The sequence below is a fragment of the Urocampus carinirostris genome, chromosome 7 (assembly GCF_059441175.1).
Source record: "Urocampus carinirostris isolate Australia breed hairy pipefish chromosome 7, RoL_Ucar_1.0, whole genome shotgun sequence".
In the NCBI taxonomy this organism is placed as follows: Eukaryota; Metazoa; Chordata; class Actinopteri; order Syngnathiformes; family Syngnathidae; genus Urocampus; species Urocampus carinirostris.
In genome coordinates, this window is record NC_142355.1 from 14,072,142 (window position 1) to 14,089,888 (window position 17,747).

General features: G+C 39.7%; 2 protein-coding genes across 5 annotated transcripts; one reads left to right on the forward strand and one right to left on the reverse strand.

The window, feature by feature from the left end:
* The first annotated feature begins 1,578 nt into the window (after positions 1-1,578).
* spata2l (spermatogenesis associated 2-like) lies at positions 1,579-6,377 on the forward strand. 3 transcript variants are annotated; one of them, XM_088339822.1, is made up of 4 exons: positions 1,579-1,726; positions 3,138-3,516; positions 3,588-3,875; positions 5,207-6,377. In XM_088339822.1, the coding sequence occupies exons 1-4, from the start codon at positions 1,716-1,718 to the stop codon at positions 6,146-6,148; spliced, it is 1,620 nt and encodes a 539-aa protein (XP_088195948.1). In that variant the 5' UTR covers positions 1,579-1,715; the 3' UTR covers positions 6,149-6,377. The 3 variants fall into 3 exon arrangements, with proteins under 3 accessions (XP_088195948.1, XP_088195949.1, XP_088195950.1); XM_088339823.1 differs by having other exon boundaries at positions 1,588-1,726; positions 3,141-3,516; XM_088339824.1 differs by having other exon boundaries at positions 1,698-1,778; positions 3,141-3,516.
* Positions 6,378-9,164: 2,787 nt separating this feature from the next.
* pdf (peptide deformylase, mitochondrial) lies at positions 9,165-14,162 on the reverse strand. Of its 2 annotated transcripts, XM_088339263.1 has the most exons (4): positions 14,072-14,162; positions 10,521-11,138; positions 10,227-10,418; positions 9,165-9,709 (listed from the first exon to the last, which is right to left on the reverse strand). In XM_088339263.1, exons 2-3 carry the CDS (start codon positions 11,095-11,097, stop codon positions 10,261-10,263), a joined length of 735 nt encoding a protein of 244 aa, XP_088195389.1. In that variant the 5' UTR covers positions 11,098-11,138; positions 14,072-14,162; the 3' UTR covers positions 9,165-9,709; positions 10,227-10,260. The 2 variants fall into 2 exon arrangements, with proteins under 2 accessions (XP_088195389.1, XP_088195388.1); XM_088339262.1 differs by having other exon boundaries at positions 9,165-10,418.
* Positions 14,163-17,747: the final 3,585 nt, after the last annotated feature.

A 17,747-nucleotide genomic window follows, 5' to 3' on the forward strand; every position in this document is an offset into this window, starting at 1 on the left:
ACTGTATATTGAAACATTAAAGGCTATGAAGATAGATAGATAGATAGATAGATAGATAGATAGATAGATAGATAGATAGATAGATAGATAGATAGATAGATAGATAGATAGATAGATAGATAGATAGATAGATAGATAGATAGATAGATAGATAGATAGATAGATAGATAGATAGATAGATAGATAGATAGATAGATAGATAGATAGATAGATAGATAGATAGATAGATAGATAGATAGATAGATAGATAGATAGATAGATAGATAGATAGATAGATACTTTATTCATCCCCGTAGGGAAATTCACACTTACAGCAGTATCCTTGTGTTTAAAATAAAACAATAATAACGTAGAAGGAATGTAATACATAAATACCCAAAGTAACGTGTTGATATTATATATCAGGGGTCGGGAACCTATGGCTCGCGAGCCATATATGGCTCTTTCTATGAGTATCTGTGGCTCAGAGACCAATTTGATTGCATGCAAAATTTCTCCATCTTGTTCAAAACCGGAGCTGTCTATCCCATCCAAGTACACGTAAAGCCAATCCAGAGCTAAGCACGAGGGTAACACTTCGCAGTATATATAGGGCACGTTTTTCACTACAATTTACAGTCAAGGTGTCACACAAAAAAAAGGGGGAAAAAAACTCGTTTTGGCTGTACAACGCTAAAGAATCCTTTATTTAAAAGTTCACTATATAATCTGTGTTCAGTGTTCAGATACTTTATGATGAATCCACAGAACTGTAAATACGCCAAAACACCGGAAGAGAACTTAGTCATTTGATTGGGTGAGTGGGAGGGATGGGTGGAGCTATGCAAAAAGTACAAGCATTCCCTCCCATCTCTCGCCAAAGGTAAGCACATAAGGCTCCCTATTCTCAGAATGTTGTGACGTTTTTACAAAATAAATGCTTGCATCTGGTTTTGAAACCAATATGTATGAAAAAAGGGGTCAAAAGGAGTTTAACCGATCTTGAGTAATTGCAAGAAAGAGACAAGTTTAAAGTGGTATGTTTGTTGAATTTGGGACAGGGGCTCTGGCATTATTCTCTTTTCATAATTTTTATCAAATCATCAAAAATAAATGTGCTGAAGACTAAGCTTTTGTCTGGGGCGCCGGTTTAGCAATTTAGTAAATTTGTCTTATAATATATGGTGTGGCTCTTTCCCAAAATAAAATTAATATTTTTTGCTTTTATGGCTCTTTGAGTCAAAAAGGTTCCCGACCCCTGTTATATATGATTGAATATTATGGTGTATTCGATTTTAAAACTGAATTACATTTCATTTCGTGCATATTTCTCATTGTTATTGGCAATACATCATTCGATAAAACACGAAAAATTTCCAAAGAGCTGTGTCAGAGTAGAAAGAGCTGCCTTATTTTAGTGAGCCGAGCCTAAAAAGCCGGTTCTCTAAAAGAAGCGGTAATTCCCATCACTACTATTTAACCTGGTAAAAAAAAAGTAGATCACTTAGCCACAAATATCCTTTTCAGTCATTTATAAGAAAACAATGCTAACAATAATAACACTCATTATTATAATTGTTGCAGTTGTTTCTTCCTGGTTTTATTCTTAAACACATTTTATCTAAATTTACACTCAGCCAACCAAACTAGGTCCTAAACCAATCAGATGGCTAGTCGTGTGTCACGTGACACTACGCGTTTACTTTTGCATTGATTTTCAAGTGGCTAAACGTAGCATGGCAACGTGGTACGTAAGTTTTTTATTTTGGTTGCTAAAAGTCTAAAAAACCCGATTAAATGTGAGTTTATCGATTTCAATAGTTATGCTTTAACAACAATGTCTCTTGATATGTTTGCCCCTGTAGCTTAGCTGAGCTGAAATTGACGGTATTTTCGAGTCTGCATGTTGACGTTCTGAAAAAGGACATACAGTACTTCCCTTTAGTTATTACTCTTATTCATAATAAAAAAAAATTACTTTCTTAAATTCAAACAGGTTAGAGTTTCTTCTGAAAATGACGAAATGTCTTTAGAAATACGCGTTTTCCTACATGGCTATTGTTGTTTTAACTAGCGTTTATTTTCTCATTTTGAGGAAGTGTCGGAAGGGGGACCGATCAGGGTTTTAAAAAAATGCCCCTTCTTTAATGTGTTTATAAAAAAGTAGTTAAAGAATTCCAGGCCGTCTTCGCTCATGTCTCACATTCCATGTGTCAAAAGTAAGGTCTCTTCTTTTTACCTTGGACACTTTAAACAAGAGATTCTATGTTAACAACTTAGTAATAAACCCGAACAAGCACTCTCAATGGTTTCATTTTCGTTAAAAATACGGCTTTAGTAAGCTTTCGATTCAATAATGACATAACACTAGAAAATTCACGAAGAGTTTTTGTCATTAAAAATCAGCAAATTTAAGTGACAAATTTGTGAGAATGCTAAAATTACACGCGGAAGGGCAGGTGCATAAAAAATACATTAAATCAAGTAAAGCAAGAACCAGGTCATTAGCAGCAATTAACGTTTAAAAACTGACGTTTGTACTTCTGACTGCATGCATTTAATTTCCAATGTATTTGTAAGGCAGAGCCTGGCATTTTCCTCAAGCTTTGGCTTTTAGCGAAATATACGCGTGTAAAATGTGTAATGCGTGTCATCAAAAATTGCATTCGCTTGAATGGGGCTTGAATCTTGCCGAGGCGAGTCAGACTCATTTCCGTTCAACTGTCCGGCGTGGTTTCTTTTTACATGTTCGTGCATCACCAAGGTAATGACATAATACGCAAGATCTCTTGTATTTTTTCTAGTACTCTTTTTATAACACGACCAAACGTTTGGAATGTGTACTTGATGTTGAGGCCGTCATTTCTGTATGTTGCAGCTCGAGATAGACATTGGCGCCTCTCAGCAGAGGTTATAATCATGTAAGATGCCTCACCCTGGTGTAAAAACATGTCTGTTGACAATGCAATTCATTGTCGACTAATTATATTGCCGGTTTTTGTCAACAACGTTGACTTATCGTTGTAGCCTTACATGCTAAAAATATTAAGCAGAAATTCTGAGATTTGATTTTCTGCTAGAAGTTTGTTTCTGTCACGTATTAGTCTCTTTCTGAAACCGTATTTTATTCTTCATCAACTCACTTTTGTCTTTTTTAGCAGATTTTCAAAGATGACCATGTTAAATGAGCGAGCACGAAATTTAGTGGCTGCTTACAATCACACTTTAGAGCAGCAGATAGTGAGGCGTGGCACATACCTGACTTGCAGCGATGGGGACCTGTCAAACCATGTGATGGATTTGTTAAGCAACAAAAATGCCCAAGAAATACACTGCTTAAATTTGGACCCACTGAAGATAATGGAGGAGTCCCTCAAAATGGAAGAAGTCGTTAAAAAGCCATCAAAATTTGTTAGCACCAGGCAGACGAAAGCGAGAGGACGGTTGCGAGGCCTTGCAAAAGCGTTTGAGGTTCTGGAACAAGCGGCTTTGAACTTGTACATTGGACCTTGGAGACAAGAGTACAAAGTTGTCAAGGTAATTAAAATAATTGATCAATATGTCATATGGAAAAAGTAGATTTCACCGAAAGTTCTTCTTTCTCCTAGATGTACTCGGGGATGTTCACACACTACATCAAACCGGTGCTGTCCATAGCACAGATTGAAAAAATATTTGGTCTTCTAGGATACCAAAGCTCAACCCAACAACAGCAACTTCTCCACTTGCCCTCCGTGAGCCCAGTGATTTTCCATGATCTCCTCGGCCTATCGTGCGCCTTTTTTCTGGCACGCTGCGAGTGTAGCCTACTTTTGAAGGCCCTGGAGAATCATAGTGGTGACGCACAGTGGGAGCTTTGTATGGTTAAAGAAAGACTGAGGGGATCCGTACTACAGGTATGTTTTAATCAGTTCTACTTTGGAAATCGATTTAATAAATGTCTTATCCGCAGCATTTCATATGCTACGTGTTAAGTCAAGACGTTTTTTTGTATATCACTTAATCAGAAAAAGTCTCAGAGGGCTGCACAGACCACTATTACAACATCCCCTGTTCTGAAACATACATGAGTGCAAGGAAAACCTCAAACTGAGGAAATAAGTTGCGCATGAGAATTTAGTTTGTCTTAAGCATTGATTTAAACACTTCCACTGAGGTTGCAGATTGTCTCTCTGAGGGCAAATATTCCACAGCACCGGGGTTTGAAAGGAGAACGCTCTCGAACTTGTGGATTTCTTCTTAGTTTTCTGGATCACTTGTGGGCCAGCGTTTTCTGAGCGAATGCCCCCAAAATAAGTAGAAGTTGTTTTAAAACATGGGGAAAAGGGTCACTTATCTGATCCTGTATTTACCATGAATTTCAGATTAAACCGCAAACCTGATTAAAAGCCGCATGCTCAAATTTAAGAACTGTACAAACTGCACTGTATTTAAAGCTGCAGGCGTAAACAGCCATACAAATGAACTAATTCAATTTCTTGCATTTAAGCTCGGTGCACATCTTGCGTCAACTGCTTAGGGCATTGGGTGTTGTCGCTTTTGGCTGCAGAATGCCAACAGGGCAGTACCCCCGCGCACCACACACCGTTTTAGCTGCATCGTTTTCAGTTCTGCTCCGAGTTGTTTACGTCACATGTTTTTGGACCGTTCAAGATGGAGATTACAAAGACGAGCACATATTTACTACTGTGTTAAACGTGAGCTTTATATTTCTAGACAACAGGGCCAGAGCAAACATACTGTGAAGAATAGAGCCAAATTTCAACACAGATGTGTCTTTTTGTGTTGGTGTCATTCGTGTTTGCCACGGTAAAACCCAGTGTCCGCCATTTTATGGATTTTTTTTTTTTTAGCAAATGTAAACTAACTTTAATGCAATGACTGGGACAGGGGGGGCTCCATATCTGTGCTAATCTCCAACTAGTTTGTATTTGTTTTGAACAGTTGGATCTTTTAAATTGCATTATTAATACAGCAGCTGACATTAGAAACCGGTAACTGATGCGGGATATACATTGATCCAATGTGAGTGAAAAAAAGTAGCATTTAATCTTCTTAAAAGTACAGAAGGACTACCTGTTGATTTTTTTATTTTATTTTTTTTGCGTCTGGCTAATCGTCTCAAATACGTTGCAAAGTTTTCTTGGTCCTTCCTTTTCTCCATTTTGTAACATTAACAAGGTGTTTTTCTTAAAAACTTCAGTGACTGTATGTTGTGTGTTCCCAGGTTGCTCTGGACAACACCAAAAGGACAATGGGATTCATGCAGCCACTGATGGAGTCTGATGAAGAATCCGACATGGATCTGTATACAGATAAGCAGGTTAATGGAGGGCAGAGAGGCGTGCTTCTCCCTAATGATGACAGTTCCCACTCATTAGCGTGGGACACACTGTCTGGTAAATTGCACCACAATGGAGCATTGTCCTCATCCTCCCAACCCATGAGAGAAAGTGCTTGTGTTTCCACACTAAGTTGCCAGGTTAGCAGCAGGTCAGAATTGGAACCCTTTAGAAGCTCCACGGCTAGAGCAAGCCGATCGAGCAGTTCTGGTGGGGACAAAACCGGTTATTTGGATCCAACGCTTTACAGTCCAAAGGAGGATACAGAGGTGATGCTAAACAATGAGGTTGAAAACATTTGCAGCTGCCTCCAATCTCACCACCTTTCCTTGAGTCAATGCCTTGAGTGCAACGCAGTTCACAATATGACCAGTGCTGTGCTGTCGGCTGACAAGATAGGAGACACCCCTTTGGATTCTCCCGAAAGCTTGAATGTAAAAGCACAACCTTTGACTGTGTCCTCAACAATCAGCAGCACAACAGCTGCTGCTATATCATCTCTATCTTTGTTGGATAACCCTAAATCATTGAATCCAGATTATCAACCAATAGATCACCATGACTGCTGTAACATCAACCACCTCGTCTCCCAGGTTGTTTGCCTGGATTGCAAACTTTTCCACTCGGCAACCTGCAAACACCTCGACTTTTGCCAAAGTCGTCATGCAATCAAAACATTGGGGATGTGCTCCTGTGGTCGGGCTTGTTCCAGAAAGCCCTTGATTCTGTGCACATATTGTGGAAGAGAGTTTTGCAATGATTGTTGGTATAAAAATCCTCTCCAATGTAAATGTGGGCAGTCGCTTACTCTGAATTATCACCCTTAACACAAAGGTTTAGCCATTAAAAGTGTCTTAAATTTAAGACATTGTGAGCGTGTGCATATGCTGTTTAAGTATTAGCAAGAAAACGCACTTAATAAAAAGTTGTACTGTTTGTTATTAACCTTTTTTATTTTATGTGTCTTACCATTCAATCATTCGCGATACTTTCATGCCTAACTTGATACTGTCATGTTTCACAGCTGATGATGATGAATAAATATTACAATGTTAACCTTGTTCGATTTAATGTTGACTCCTAAATATTTGCAAGCGTAGAGGAAGATGGAAGAGAAAATCCATGCCTTGGAGATGTGATTCTACAGGAAACCTCTACACTTCAGCTACATAGCCCATGTGACAATCGAAACAGTGCGCCACACCATCAGACCCTACCAAGAACTGTTGTTAACTGTCGAAGAATAAAACCTCCGTGGTATGGTCATGTCACAAAATCCTCAGGACTGATCAAGATAATTCTCCAGGGCACAGTCCAAGGGGGCAGGAGGTGAGCAAGACTAAAAAAGAACTGGGCCGAGAACATTTAAGGAATGCACTGGTGCCAACTTTGCCACGACTTTTTCAAATAAAAATAATGTTCATAAACTTGAACAACACAAAATGTACACACGTTCACAAAAAAAGCACCGTTCGCAAACTCCTATCCATTTGTCAGTTATATTGCATTAAATACAAGTTTCTAAGCCATCACGCAGTTGTTTAGTATTGCAATTCTTGTTTTTTTTTTTTTTTTTCAATTACGTAAAAAAAACCATCACATAAAATGCAGAAATCGGGGGAAAAAAGGAATGCCGAGTAGGAGCTAGGGCTCATAAGAGACCCAGTCTTCTGAAATTCCTTCCTACCCATCGAGACGTCATACCAATTTCCTGGGGAATGTGCGTGTCCCCCCAAACTATCGTATGTGTGTTTGAAAGTGATGATACTTTTAGTACAAAGCATTGAGTACTTAACATTTGCATTTAGTCTTATTTGACTCGTTCACTGCTTCAAAATATAGTTTTGTGACATAGCTTTTATACCCGGCGTGTTTTTCAGTGGTAGCTTTTGACCATGTTTATTTTTTGTCCAGGGTAATTATGCAGTGTATTTCTTATTGCCAACCCTCGTTTTATATCATCAGTTAAATATGTCAAAAGTCAATTGTGTTGTTCATTTCCTTAGATGTACCAGACATACAAAGAATCAAAATGTCGTTTCACACTCTCCTGTGTGCAGAAACTGATAACAATAAAGTGCAGATGCACAGAATAATCCTTACCTATGATATGACTCTTTCTGGGAGATTTGATACAGAGGAGAGAATTCCCAACCCCCTCACTGAACCCACCTGATGTGTTGCAACATCTTCTTGGAAGTCATTAGGTGACCAAAACCCCCAATTTGAACGCCGAGCGCCAAGCAGGGAGGCAATGGGTTCCAATGTTGTAAGTCTTCAGTATGACCGGCAGAGACTCGAACCAGCAACCTCCAGTCTCGGGGTGGCCGCCCTACCCCCAAATCCACCGAGCTGGTCTTATCTAAAATAGTACTAAATAAAAGTAAGAGTGACCTTTCTGGTAATACTGGAGTAGTACAAACGTTCCAGTTGGATGTCTTGCCAGGGTAGGATGTTTAAGCAGAACACCGTCCCAAAACAACTTTGGACCTTAATAATTTAAAGAAATGATCATATCTTACATTATTATAAGAATAATTTGTTAGACCATTTAGAAATGATTGCATTGACTGAATAACAGTATTAGTTTTACAATTTCTGAGGTTTTTTTTTTTTTTTACTTTATCCTTCTCCTTACTCCCTAACAAAAAACCTGAGAAATCCAAAAGTGATAGCACAAGGGAGGGAAGAAGGGAAAATTCTAGAGCAAGTATGAGAAGTTTCCTTTTTTTGTGAGACTCCGGTAAAAGACTATTCGTTAGATTATGTATTTTATGAGTAAGGCTTCTTTGACATAAACCTTTGGAAAGGTTGAAAACTAATGCGACTATACTTTGTGTAGAAAGTGTTATATGCTTGAACCAAATGTTTGTTTCCATAAGCGACAGGACTCACTTATAGAGGTAAGATCGGGCCTAGAAAATTTCACCAGATCCGGGGCCGAGCAATTACTAAAACTTAATTTGCAGGACTGGGCCTGAAACAAACTCGAAACTTCATTATTTTTGTGAGGATTCAGGAGGAGGAGAGGTGATTTATGATAAATAACAAAATCTGAGTTAACAAGACTATATAATTTACATCTTTAATATTTCTGTGTCTTCAGATGTTACATTAAACGACAATTTTCCATCGTTGACTGATTTTTTTTTAAGAGTTGATGGGAGAGTTTCAAGGCTATCCATTGTTTTGACGGGTTAAAAATTGGGCCAGAAACCACAGCAACAGTACGTCCTTGGGAATCTAGCGTGTCACTATAAGAGAAAGAGGTAGACACTAGGAAGAACAATGATGTGTGGATAATAGACAGCAACAAGATGGAGTTCTTTAAATTCACAATGTGCAGCACAGTGGTTGGCGCGTGTGCGGCACAGTTCTAAGGTCCTGGGAACCTCCTGTGTGGCTTCAAATCCAGCTACCGGACTTCCTGTGCGGAGTTTGTATCTTCTCCCCGTGCTTGCGTGGGTTTCCTCCCACATTCCAAAGACCTGCATTTCAGGTGGATTGGCCGGTCCAAATTGTCCCTATGTGTGAATGAGTTGTCTGTCCCTGTGTGCCCTGCGATTGGCTGGCAACCAGTTCAGGGTGTCCCCTGCCCACTGCTTGCTGGGATGGGCTCCAGCACCCCCGCGACCCTACTGAGGATAAGCGGTGCAGCTAATGAGATAAGTTTTGAACAATATGTGTTGTGTTAAGGCGTCTCGGTTTTTTTTTTGCGGTTTATTGTGGCCAAAACTACTCACGCCCTCAAAATGCCTCAGGGTTGCGACAAGATACTTGTTTTAATCATGAAGTTTCTTGCACATCATGGCCGTCGCTACAAGCTCTGAGACTGAGAAGACATTAGATAGATAGATAGATACTTTATTCATCCCCGTAGGGAAATTCACACTTCCAGCAGTATCCTTTGTTGTTTATTAACAGGTTATCAGGATGCTTTGTTGTAGTTTAGCCACAGCGGAGTGGATGATGTCACACGCTAGTCCAAAAGTTTGACGTCCCTGCGGCAGATGGAAATCTCTGTGCCCAGGGCTACACCAGCTCGTGTAAGCGAGTCCACCTCCTCTTCACTTCCCGCGGGCTTTCGTGTCACTGTCTAACAGCTTTGGATATCTCCGTTAGCTCCAGGTAGCTCCGGGTGGCTGCACGTTAGCGTCTTTGATGCTAAACGTGAGCCACGTTTCCGTAAAACAGCAAACTTTGATGTTTTTCACCAGCACGGCCAGTTCGTCGGTCTTATTTGATAGAGAGTTCACATTTACCATGATTACGGACGGTACCAAAGACTTATAACGCCGCTAGCCGCTTAGCTAGCTCCGGCTCTGCATCCACGGTAGGGCCCTTTCATCACGCCGGCACGAGAATTCTTCAGGGCAAGGAGTGGATTCCTCGAATAAACGCATTTTTGTGCGTTAGTACCCATAACCATAGGATAGAAAGTAATCCAAAGCGTAGTTGTCAAACGGGACGAAAAACACCGAAGATAGAAGCAGACACTTAAAACAATAAATAACAAAAAGTGCGAAATAACACGGAGCTGCTGAATAGGCTGCCGCTTGCGGCAGCGCTTTGATCTAATCTGATTATGCACTCATCCAGACATTTACATACAACTTTCAACAATTTTCTTTATAAAAAACCTGCAATTTTATAGCATCAATTTATTCCATAATACAATATTTATAGCGGAAAAAAACGCAAGATGTCTGAAGGTTAAAATAATAACATATTTTTATGAACACCGAATGCATTTGCACAATGAAATAACGTTGGAATACAGAATGAGAGGTCAGGCAAAGAGAGCAAAAGATCTTTTTTCACACTTTCTTCATTTTGAGGAAAACCCAGGCCCGAACGTAATGATTAACATTTTACGCCTGATTCGGATCAGGCTTAAGGTCTTACCTCTGCTCACATTTGACTTTATGGTGTCTCTTTACTATTCATTGTATATCTGCCAGTTGATATTGATGAACGTCTTGCTGTCCATGTGATCAATGTAAAGCACTCCTTCCAAGTGGTCCATCTCGTGCTGGAGGATTCGGGCTGGCCAACCGCTACACCGCCAAGTTGTGTCTTCTCCTTTCTCATTCAGACCTGGAATGGGGGTTTGGTTGAGGACAGGGTGGGATATCGCCAAAAAAAACTTTCTTTTAATGTTCACATCTTTCATTGTGTACAGATTCCAGAAGGGTGTACCTGATACTTCTACAGACAGGTACCGTGGAATAGCGGCAGAAAAGCCACTGATGCTCTCACAGCCTTCTTGAAAGAGAGCCGTTTTCCAATCCAGCACTCTCATCACGGGGTTGACAAATATTCTCAGTGGCTGGACAGAGAGTCCACAAAGTTGTCTCGATTTCGACGAGCTCTCATCGTACATCTTCTGGGGATACTCCAAGGCCACGATTCGAAGTGGCACCCCAACCTGAGGAGCGCTGATCCCCACACACTCAATTTGACGCATGACTTTGACCAGTGTGTTTATTACATTTTGGACCTCGTCTCCTTTAATTGCCGCGGGGTCAACTGCTACAGCTTTGCATCGCAGCACTGGGTCGCCTACCTGACATACGTGATGGTAGGGAGGGCTAGGACGGGATAGAATTTTGTGTTTAAGGTACTGATAATACGAGCGCACCTTCCTGTCTGTGGAGTAAGCGTTTCCAGCTGGGGCATGTGAGATCGGTACCATATGCGGAAAGAAAGTGCAAGGAGCGCCACGACCTCTCAAAGCAACATGGCACAGTTGAATCATCGACCAATGTCGGGCCATGGTGCGGCCGGAGCTGGTAAGTCGGGAAAAGATGCGCTGTTCTGCAAAGATATAGCACACAAAATTATTTCAAATTATGTACTGTTTATAAACCACTTTTTTCTAAATATTGCACACTGGGACGTATCTCAACTAACATTCACTACAGTAATCCCTTTTTTTCGTGGGGGGTACGTTCAAAAAATGACCTGCAATAGTCAAAACCTGTAGTACAAGTATGAATATTTATTTATTCATTAACAGGGTTGGGTAGGATTACTTTAACTTGATTACTTTCAATTACTTTTGGATTACTCCAATACCAAATATGCTAATAAAAGACAAAAGAACCCAAATATGAATAAAATGACTAAATTTTGTGCAGGCTTGGGGACTAACGGAATACATGGAACGGCAAAAATGATGTTGGCAAGCTGTTTGGATTTATTTTCATTTTGTTTCTGTCGCAATTTATGTTAGTTTTGCCGGAGATCAAAGCCGGGAGAGAAAGCTTACCACGTGTTGTGAGTCATAATTGTATTCATATTTAGTTTCTTTTGTCTTTTATTAGCATATTTGGTATTGGAGTAATCCAAAAGTAATTGAAAGTAATCAAGTTAAAGTAACCCTACCCAACCCTGTTCATTAAATACTCTATAATACATTAAGCCAAAGAATAAACCCTATTTATAGGCTCAAACATTCGTTTAACAAATGAAAATATTGTTCTTTATACTTTTTTTTAACAAATAACCTCTGTACTGTTAAATTATAATTCTAAATGTAATCTTGCTGCTATATTGTGTTGCACTACACTGTCCTTACTTCAGATGATATTATATCGCCATCATGTGGACGCTATTGGGAGTAAAAAAATGAGGCATAAACATGCTTTTTCTTTCCTTTAGCTTGTGGCGAAGTCCAGGTTTCAGGCTATATTCCTCTGCCCTTTGGTGCTTTTGTGGGTCCAGAGCGTTTTGTTGATATAAAAAAAGATTTGCGTATACGTAATGTAGGTTGGTCAGATTGATTGATGCAGAGGCACCAAAGGGGAGGGGCGTTTGTGTAGCCAATCAGAATGCAGAAAACAATGCACGATGGAATTCCGCGTAGCAACGAAGCTGTGAAAAGTAAATCGCGGTACAGCGAGGGATTACTGTGTTTTAGTTACATTGCTGATATTTGGGGGGATCAGACTTCTAACTTTTGTTCTGAAACAGTTGTGGTAGTAGAAGTATTTCAGTTTTTATACTGTTACATGTTTTACATTGCATTGTATACAGTATTTGCACATTCTGACTTTATTTTCAAAACATTGTGCACTTGGTAGCTATATTTGTCATGCCGACATTGTTACATTTGTATTTTCGGCTTGACTCTCTTTTGTGCTAAAATACTTGTAATACAAATGTTTATGTTTATTTTTCGATACCGTTTGCGTTGTGTTTGTGCTGGGGGGAGCTAATCATTCAATGATCATGACATTTCGGAGCAAAAAGTGTCCAATCAGTATCAATCGATACGTCTTTGTATTTACTTGGATTGGATAGATACTGAAATCCCAAATCTAGCTCCCCGCTACTTGACTGATGTGCCACAGTTGGACGATTTTTTTATTGAATATGGGACAAAAAGCTAAAAATAGCATGCATAAAAGCTCTGTTGATGAGTTATCTGTGGGGGTCTCTAGTCAAGAGTAACTAACTAACTAACTGAAATATGCTTACAGGCAGGTTCAGATACAAGAGAATATGATTTGTAATGCTGTTTACCCCCGGTACAGTCAGTTGAAGTGAATTTCTCTAAGGCAATGCTTCTCAATTATTTTCTTTCATGCACACCCTAGGAAGAAGAAAACCTCTCTTCTGTTTGCCTGCCTTCTCATCCCTGTTCAATCTTGCTTTCATTGTGTAACTTGCCCGCATGTTGGTTTAAGATCAGGTAATTGTAATCCTGTGCAGTCCTTTGAGACATTTTTGTGATTAAGGGCTATATAAATAAATGTGACTTGACTTAAGTGTCTGTTACACTTCGTGTCAACACTTCCCACTCTGTGACAATATTGTGCAGTATATTCTCAGCTTCAGTAGCCACAGCCTAGCAGTAGCATTTATCTTACATAAGATGATCCTCCCCAGGTGGAAACACATGTTGGCCAGTAGAGGGATGGGCGCCAGCAGGCTGTCCTTGCCCAAGACACACCACAGGACATGGGGCCTCTATGACCCTAGTGTTTAAGGGATCCTAATTAAAAACCAACCAAGATGATCCCCACAAAGAGGAAGCCGAAATGATTGGCTGACATCTTGCTGCCAAAGCTACCCTCACAAATATTTTTCCCTTATTTTGCACATAACTTTGAGTTTTGTTGTTTTTTTTTTTTTTTTACAAAAAAATCCAACAGTAATACAATTAGAAAGTAGTAAAGACGAAATCGTTCCACCTACAGATACTTTTTACTCATTTTATTATTATTATTATTTAAATGTTATTACTTTATATTTTCTCCTTATTTCTGGCTTTTTATTTTCTTCGCCTTTTTAGATGTTTCTTTCCTTTTTCTAATTTTTTTTCTTCCCCTTTTTTTTAATTTTATTTTTCATATTTTTCTCTCTTTTACTTTTTTCATTTGCGAAAAACTATGGAGGGAAGAATGCGTTTTGGTCACGTTGAGTTCCCGTACTTAGTAATATTCCGTGTGCTTTTCGAGCACTTTCTGGGGGATTGCACAACGCCATAAAGGAACGTATATGTATTACACACTGTCCCTTTAACGATCAAATTAATGCATTCAATCTCAAAGAAACGCGCACTAGTTCGCTTCAGCTTTTTGAGTGCTGCCCATGAAAATGTACTAAACCCACTCACGGTTGACGTTGTGTGACCGAATGAAATAAATGTGTATGAACCGTTTTCCTGCTCAATGGCGCTACAGACTACAGAACTCGGGCACATTATTTATATAGCTTTTAAGTCAATGTTATTACTGTAGTACCTCTTAATGTTCTCTTCTAAATTTGCTGCCTGACCCTTCTGGCATGGCCTCAGTTTGATGACGCACTTCCGGTTTTAACATATAAAATAAACGGCGTGAGGAAATGCTGTCGCTATAAATGGGATTCAACAGTCAACTTATTTTGAAAGGACAGACGGATGCTAAATTTCAGAACTACTAACGGGTAGCGTCCAGCTCTTTTAACGAATCGGCGTTTTAAGCTCGGCTAAATAGAGAGAGCCGACTCCTTCGACTCCTAAACGGCTCTTCACATATTTTTGTTTTATACTGTAGTACCAACGATAATTAAACATTATGCAACACATTAATTAATAGTTTTACATATGTATCATGCTCTTGTATTATCAACTTCGTTGTTTCACTCTATAGTGAACTTTTACCGAATTGTAACTTTTTTTCATAGTTCAAGTCATGTTTGTTTGTAGCCCTTAATCACAAAGAGTCTTGATAATGAGCAACTTAAATGTCATGCACAACAGAATCCCTGAAAAATATACAATAAATGTACATTAAAAATATTTACTTTCAGTGCAACTACAAATAAACTATGAAATACAAAAGTACATTTTTATACTTTTTTACACTTCATGCATTCATTTTTAATCACATTGCTGAAATATTAATCTATATTTTCATGCAGTTTTGATCATCACAGTTAATTGGTAATACAAAGCAGTTATCACTTCAGATTTTTCAGTTCATATATACTTCGTGGTTTGCTGTCCTGCCTCAGTTGTAAATGCCTTCTCGAGGTCCAATCCATTATCATCCTCCTCATAGCGTAACCAGGAATATAACTTAGTCCATTTTGGCAGAAAAGTCCTTTTCTTGCTAGGAGTATTCTTTTGTTTATTTTCTTTCGTCGAATCCTTTGCTTCAACACACGTGTTTTCCTTGCCTCCGCAATCTTCCGAAGAATTTCTCCGACGTTTTTCCGTGCCGGAATTATTGCCGTAGTTCTCACTTTCTGCATTATGTTTCGAATTATTACTGACACTGAAGAAATTACCAATTTTGTGTTGATTTTCACCTTCACTCGACGAGAACCACCACAACAATGACGTAATCTCGAAGCAACCAGATCTCGTTTGCCGAGATCGGCGTGCAGACAAAAACCCGAACCGCGAGACCAAAACAACAATGTCGGATCCGCCCGACGAAAAGTTTGGAGTGCGTTAAATCTTTGGTAAAAATAAAGTAATCGGGTAATACAATGACAATTTTGCAAAAATGATGCGTCCAGGACGCAGAGACGCGGGCAAAGGAGAACACTATGATGATCGAAAAATAAACTTGATGTAGCTGGAAATTTCATGTTATGGTGACAACATACTCATTGACCTATTTTTATGATCTGACATTGCCTAAAAATGTCCTGGTTTTAGAGGCTCCTCTTGTAGGAAAAGTGAGATATCTAAATTCTAGGAAGCCTGAAATATTGTCAATCTGTCATTTGTTTTCCTACTTAGAGATGCACACAATGTGATTTTGACCAGTAGCTGCAGTCAGGCCATTGACCGAGCTATCAGTGTCCTGTGTAATACAGGGGACAACATCCTGGTTCCACGTGCTGACCTTTCATTATATAACACTGTGGTGTTGTCTTTTGGCATTGAGGTCAAACTGTACAACCTGCTGGTATGTTGGGGCTATTCATGTCCTCGATAGAACATATTATTTGTTTAAACTGACTAGCTACACAAAACAAATTCTATATTAAACTCCTACAAAGCTCAAAGATGGGTATTTTGTTATTCTCAAAATTACAAGCAAGACACTGTTTTGCCAATAATGCATAAAGGGAAGAACATGAGAAGAGCACAAATAAATAAATTGTTGTCATCAGGGGCAGCAGTAGATCAGGAGGAGTGCTCGTCTTGGGAACAAGAGGTGGGCAGGTTCGATTCCCGGCTCCTCCGTGTTATATGTCTTAGAGTCACTGAATCCCAAATGCCCCCGATAAGCATGGCTGACGCTGATACCGGTGTGTGTGAGTGTGTATGAATGGGTAAGTGCCAAGCACACTGTAAAGCGCTTTGGGAGGTTTTCATTAACTTGAAAAGCGCTACATAAATGGACACCATTTACATCAGAAGTATCAGATTAAAAATACTACATAGTTCAAAGTTACTCATGTCTGATGCTCACATTATTTTGTTAGATTTGCTTCCGGACTTTTTGAATTTCACCCTTAAAAACGATAACTTTACTCTACCAGCTGAATTTTGCCTGAAGTTTCTCTTTGAAGATATGTATGGACAGAGAAGTACATTACATAAAATGTTCTGTAGGGTAAGGAAGTGGCATATATGTGGAAAATAGATTTGATTTGGTTCCCCATGTGGAGCATTGTGCAGGTATTTCCCTGTGGGGCCTTTTTGGGAAAGGTTCAGTCTGACCCTTCGATTCCAAACTGAAATGTTTGTACACTCGCCGCATGTTATGACGTCGGTTCACACAGCTGTTTGGATGTTCTGGACAAGGACAGTAGTTAGTGCATTGTATTGCAGCCACTAGTTCTTTGAAAGCATTTCTCTTGGTGATTCGAGTTAAACATTATCTTACATTATAGTACAGTCGTAGCGAGTTGTTTGTTTCCTGCATTTGTAATATGTGATACTATTTCATTTAGTCGGTTATTCATTAAATAATCTATAATTGCCAGCTGAAGATGTCATGGGATTTGCAACGTTTGGAGAACCTTGTTGATAATGGAAACACACTTCTGGTTGTCACCAACCCATTTAACCCACGAGGCTATGTTTTTATAAATGAACACCTCGAGTAAATCCTCACTGGTCAGCTAATACTACGACGACCATTGACTTTAATCTCAGTTGATTTACGTCATTTTTGCTGTTTTTACAGTGGCTGCCAAGACCTGTTTTTCCATTCTCCAGGAACATGTTGTGTCACAGACCAGAAACAGACACAGGACCCAGTAGTGTTTGTTTACTCAGTTTTTTTGATAAAGAGGAAGAGCAGGGCTTGCTTCCATGATCCGATGATTGATGGACAGGGGTAGCAGGTGGCTGGGACGCGGAAATGGCACTTCCGTGTCGAGCGAGGACGATCGTAGATTTGCAGGAATATTAGTCGTTAGCCGGGACGGGAGAGCAAGGGCGGTATCGAATTCGGAAACACGGTCGGCAACAGGTGTCAGCCAGGTAGCAGGGCAAAACAGGTCGGATGTCGGGATGGCAGAACAGGGCAGAATCGGGGCCAGAAACAGGTCGGCAACGTGTATCAGGCAGAGGAAAACAGGGCAGGAAAAATGACTGAAAGTGTGAGCTTGCCTAGCTTGGAGCATCGGTTCGCAACGATCTGACGGCGTCCTTTTGAAAGCCGGGGGTTTAAAAAAGAGTCTCTTAGCCAATCAGCTCTCAGGGTTGTTGGCTCCAATTGGGCAGTCACAGGTGCCTTGAATCTGCAATCATGACATGTTGAGCCTGCTGTAGTTCGTAAAGAGACATATATGCTTTAGCACTGTTTGACAAATCTGTTTTTGCTGATCGGTAGTTAAGACAACACTTCCACTAAGTTGTGTATATTTTGTCCATTAAATGAAGTAAAAAATGCCTGAATTTTCAAAGAGGTCAAAAAGTCTCTAATCGATCAAAAACTCCTTCCCTCCCTTCCTTCCTCCCGACCTCCC

Coding starts and splice junctions, on each gene's coding strand:
- pdf (XM_088339263.1), bottom strand. CDS start 11,097: ATGGCCCGACATTGGTCGATGATTCAACTGTGCCATGTTGCTTTGAGA. Junction 10,419..10,520: donor CCTGTCTGTAGAAGTATCAG/GTACACCCTTCT, acceptor CCCCCATTCCAG/GTCTGAATGAGAAAGGAGAA.
- spata2l (XM_088339822.1), top strand. Junction 3,517..3,587: donor AAGAGTACAAAGTTGTCAAG/GTAATTAAAATA, acceptor TCTTTCTCCTAG/ATGTACTCGGGGATGTTCAC. Junction 3,876..5,206: donor TGAGGGGATCCGTACTACAG/GTATGTTTTAAT, acceptor GTGTGTTCCCAG/GTTGCTCTGGACAACACCAA.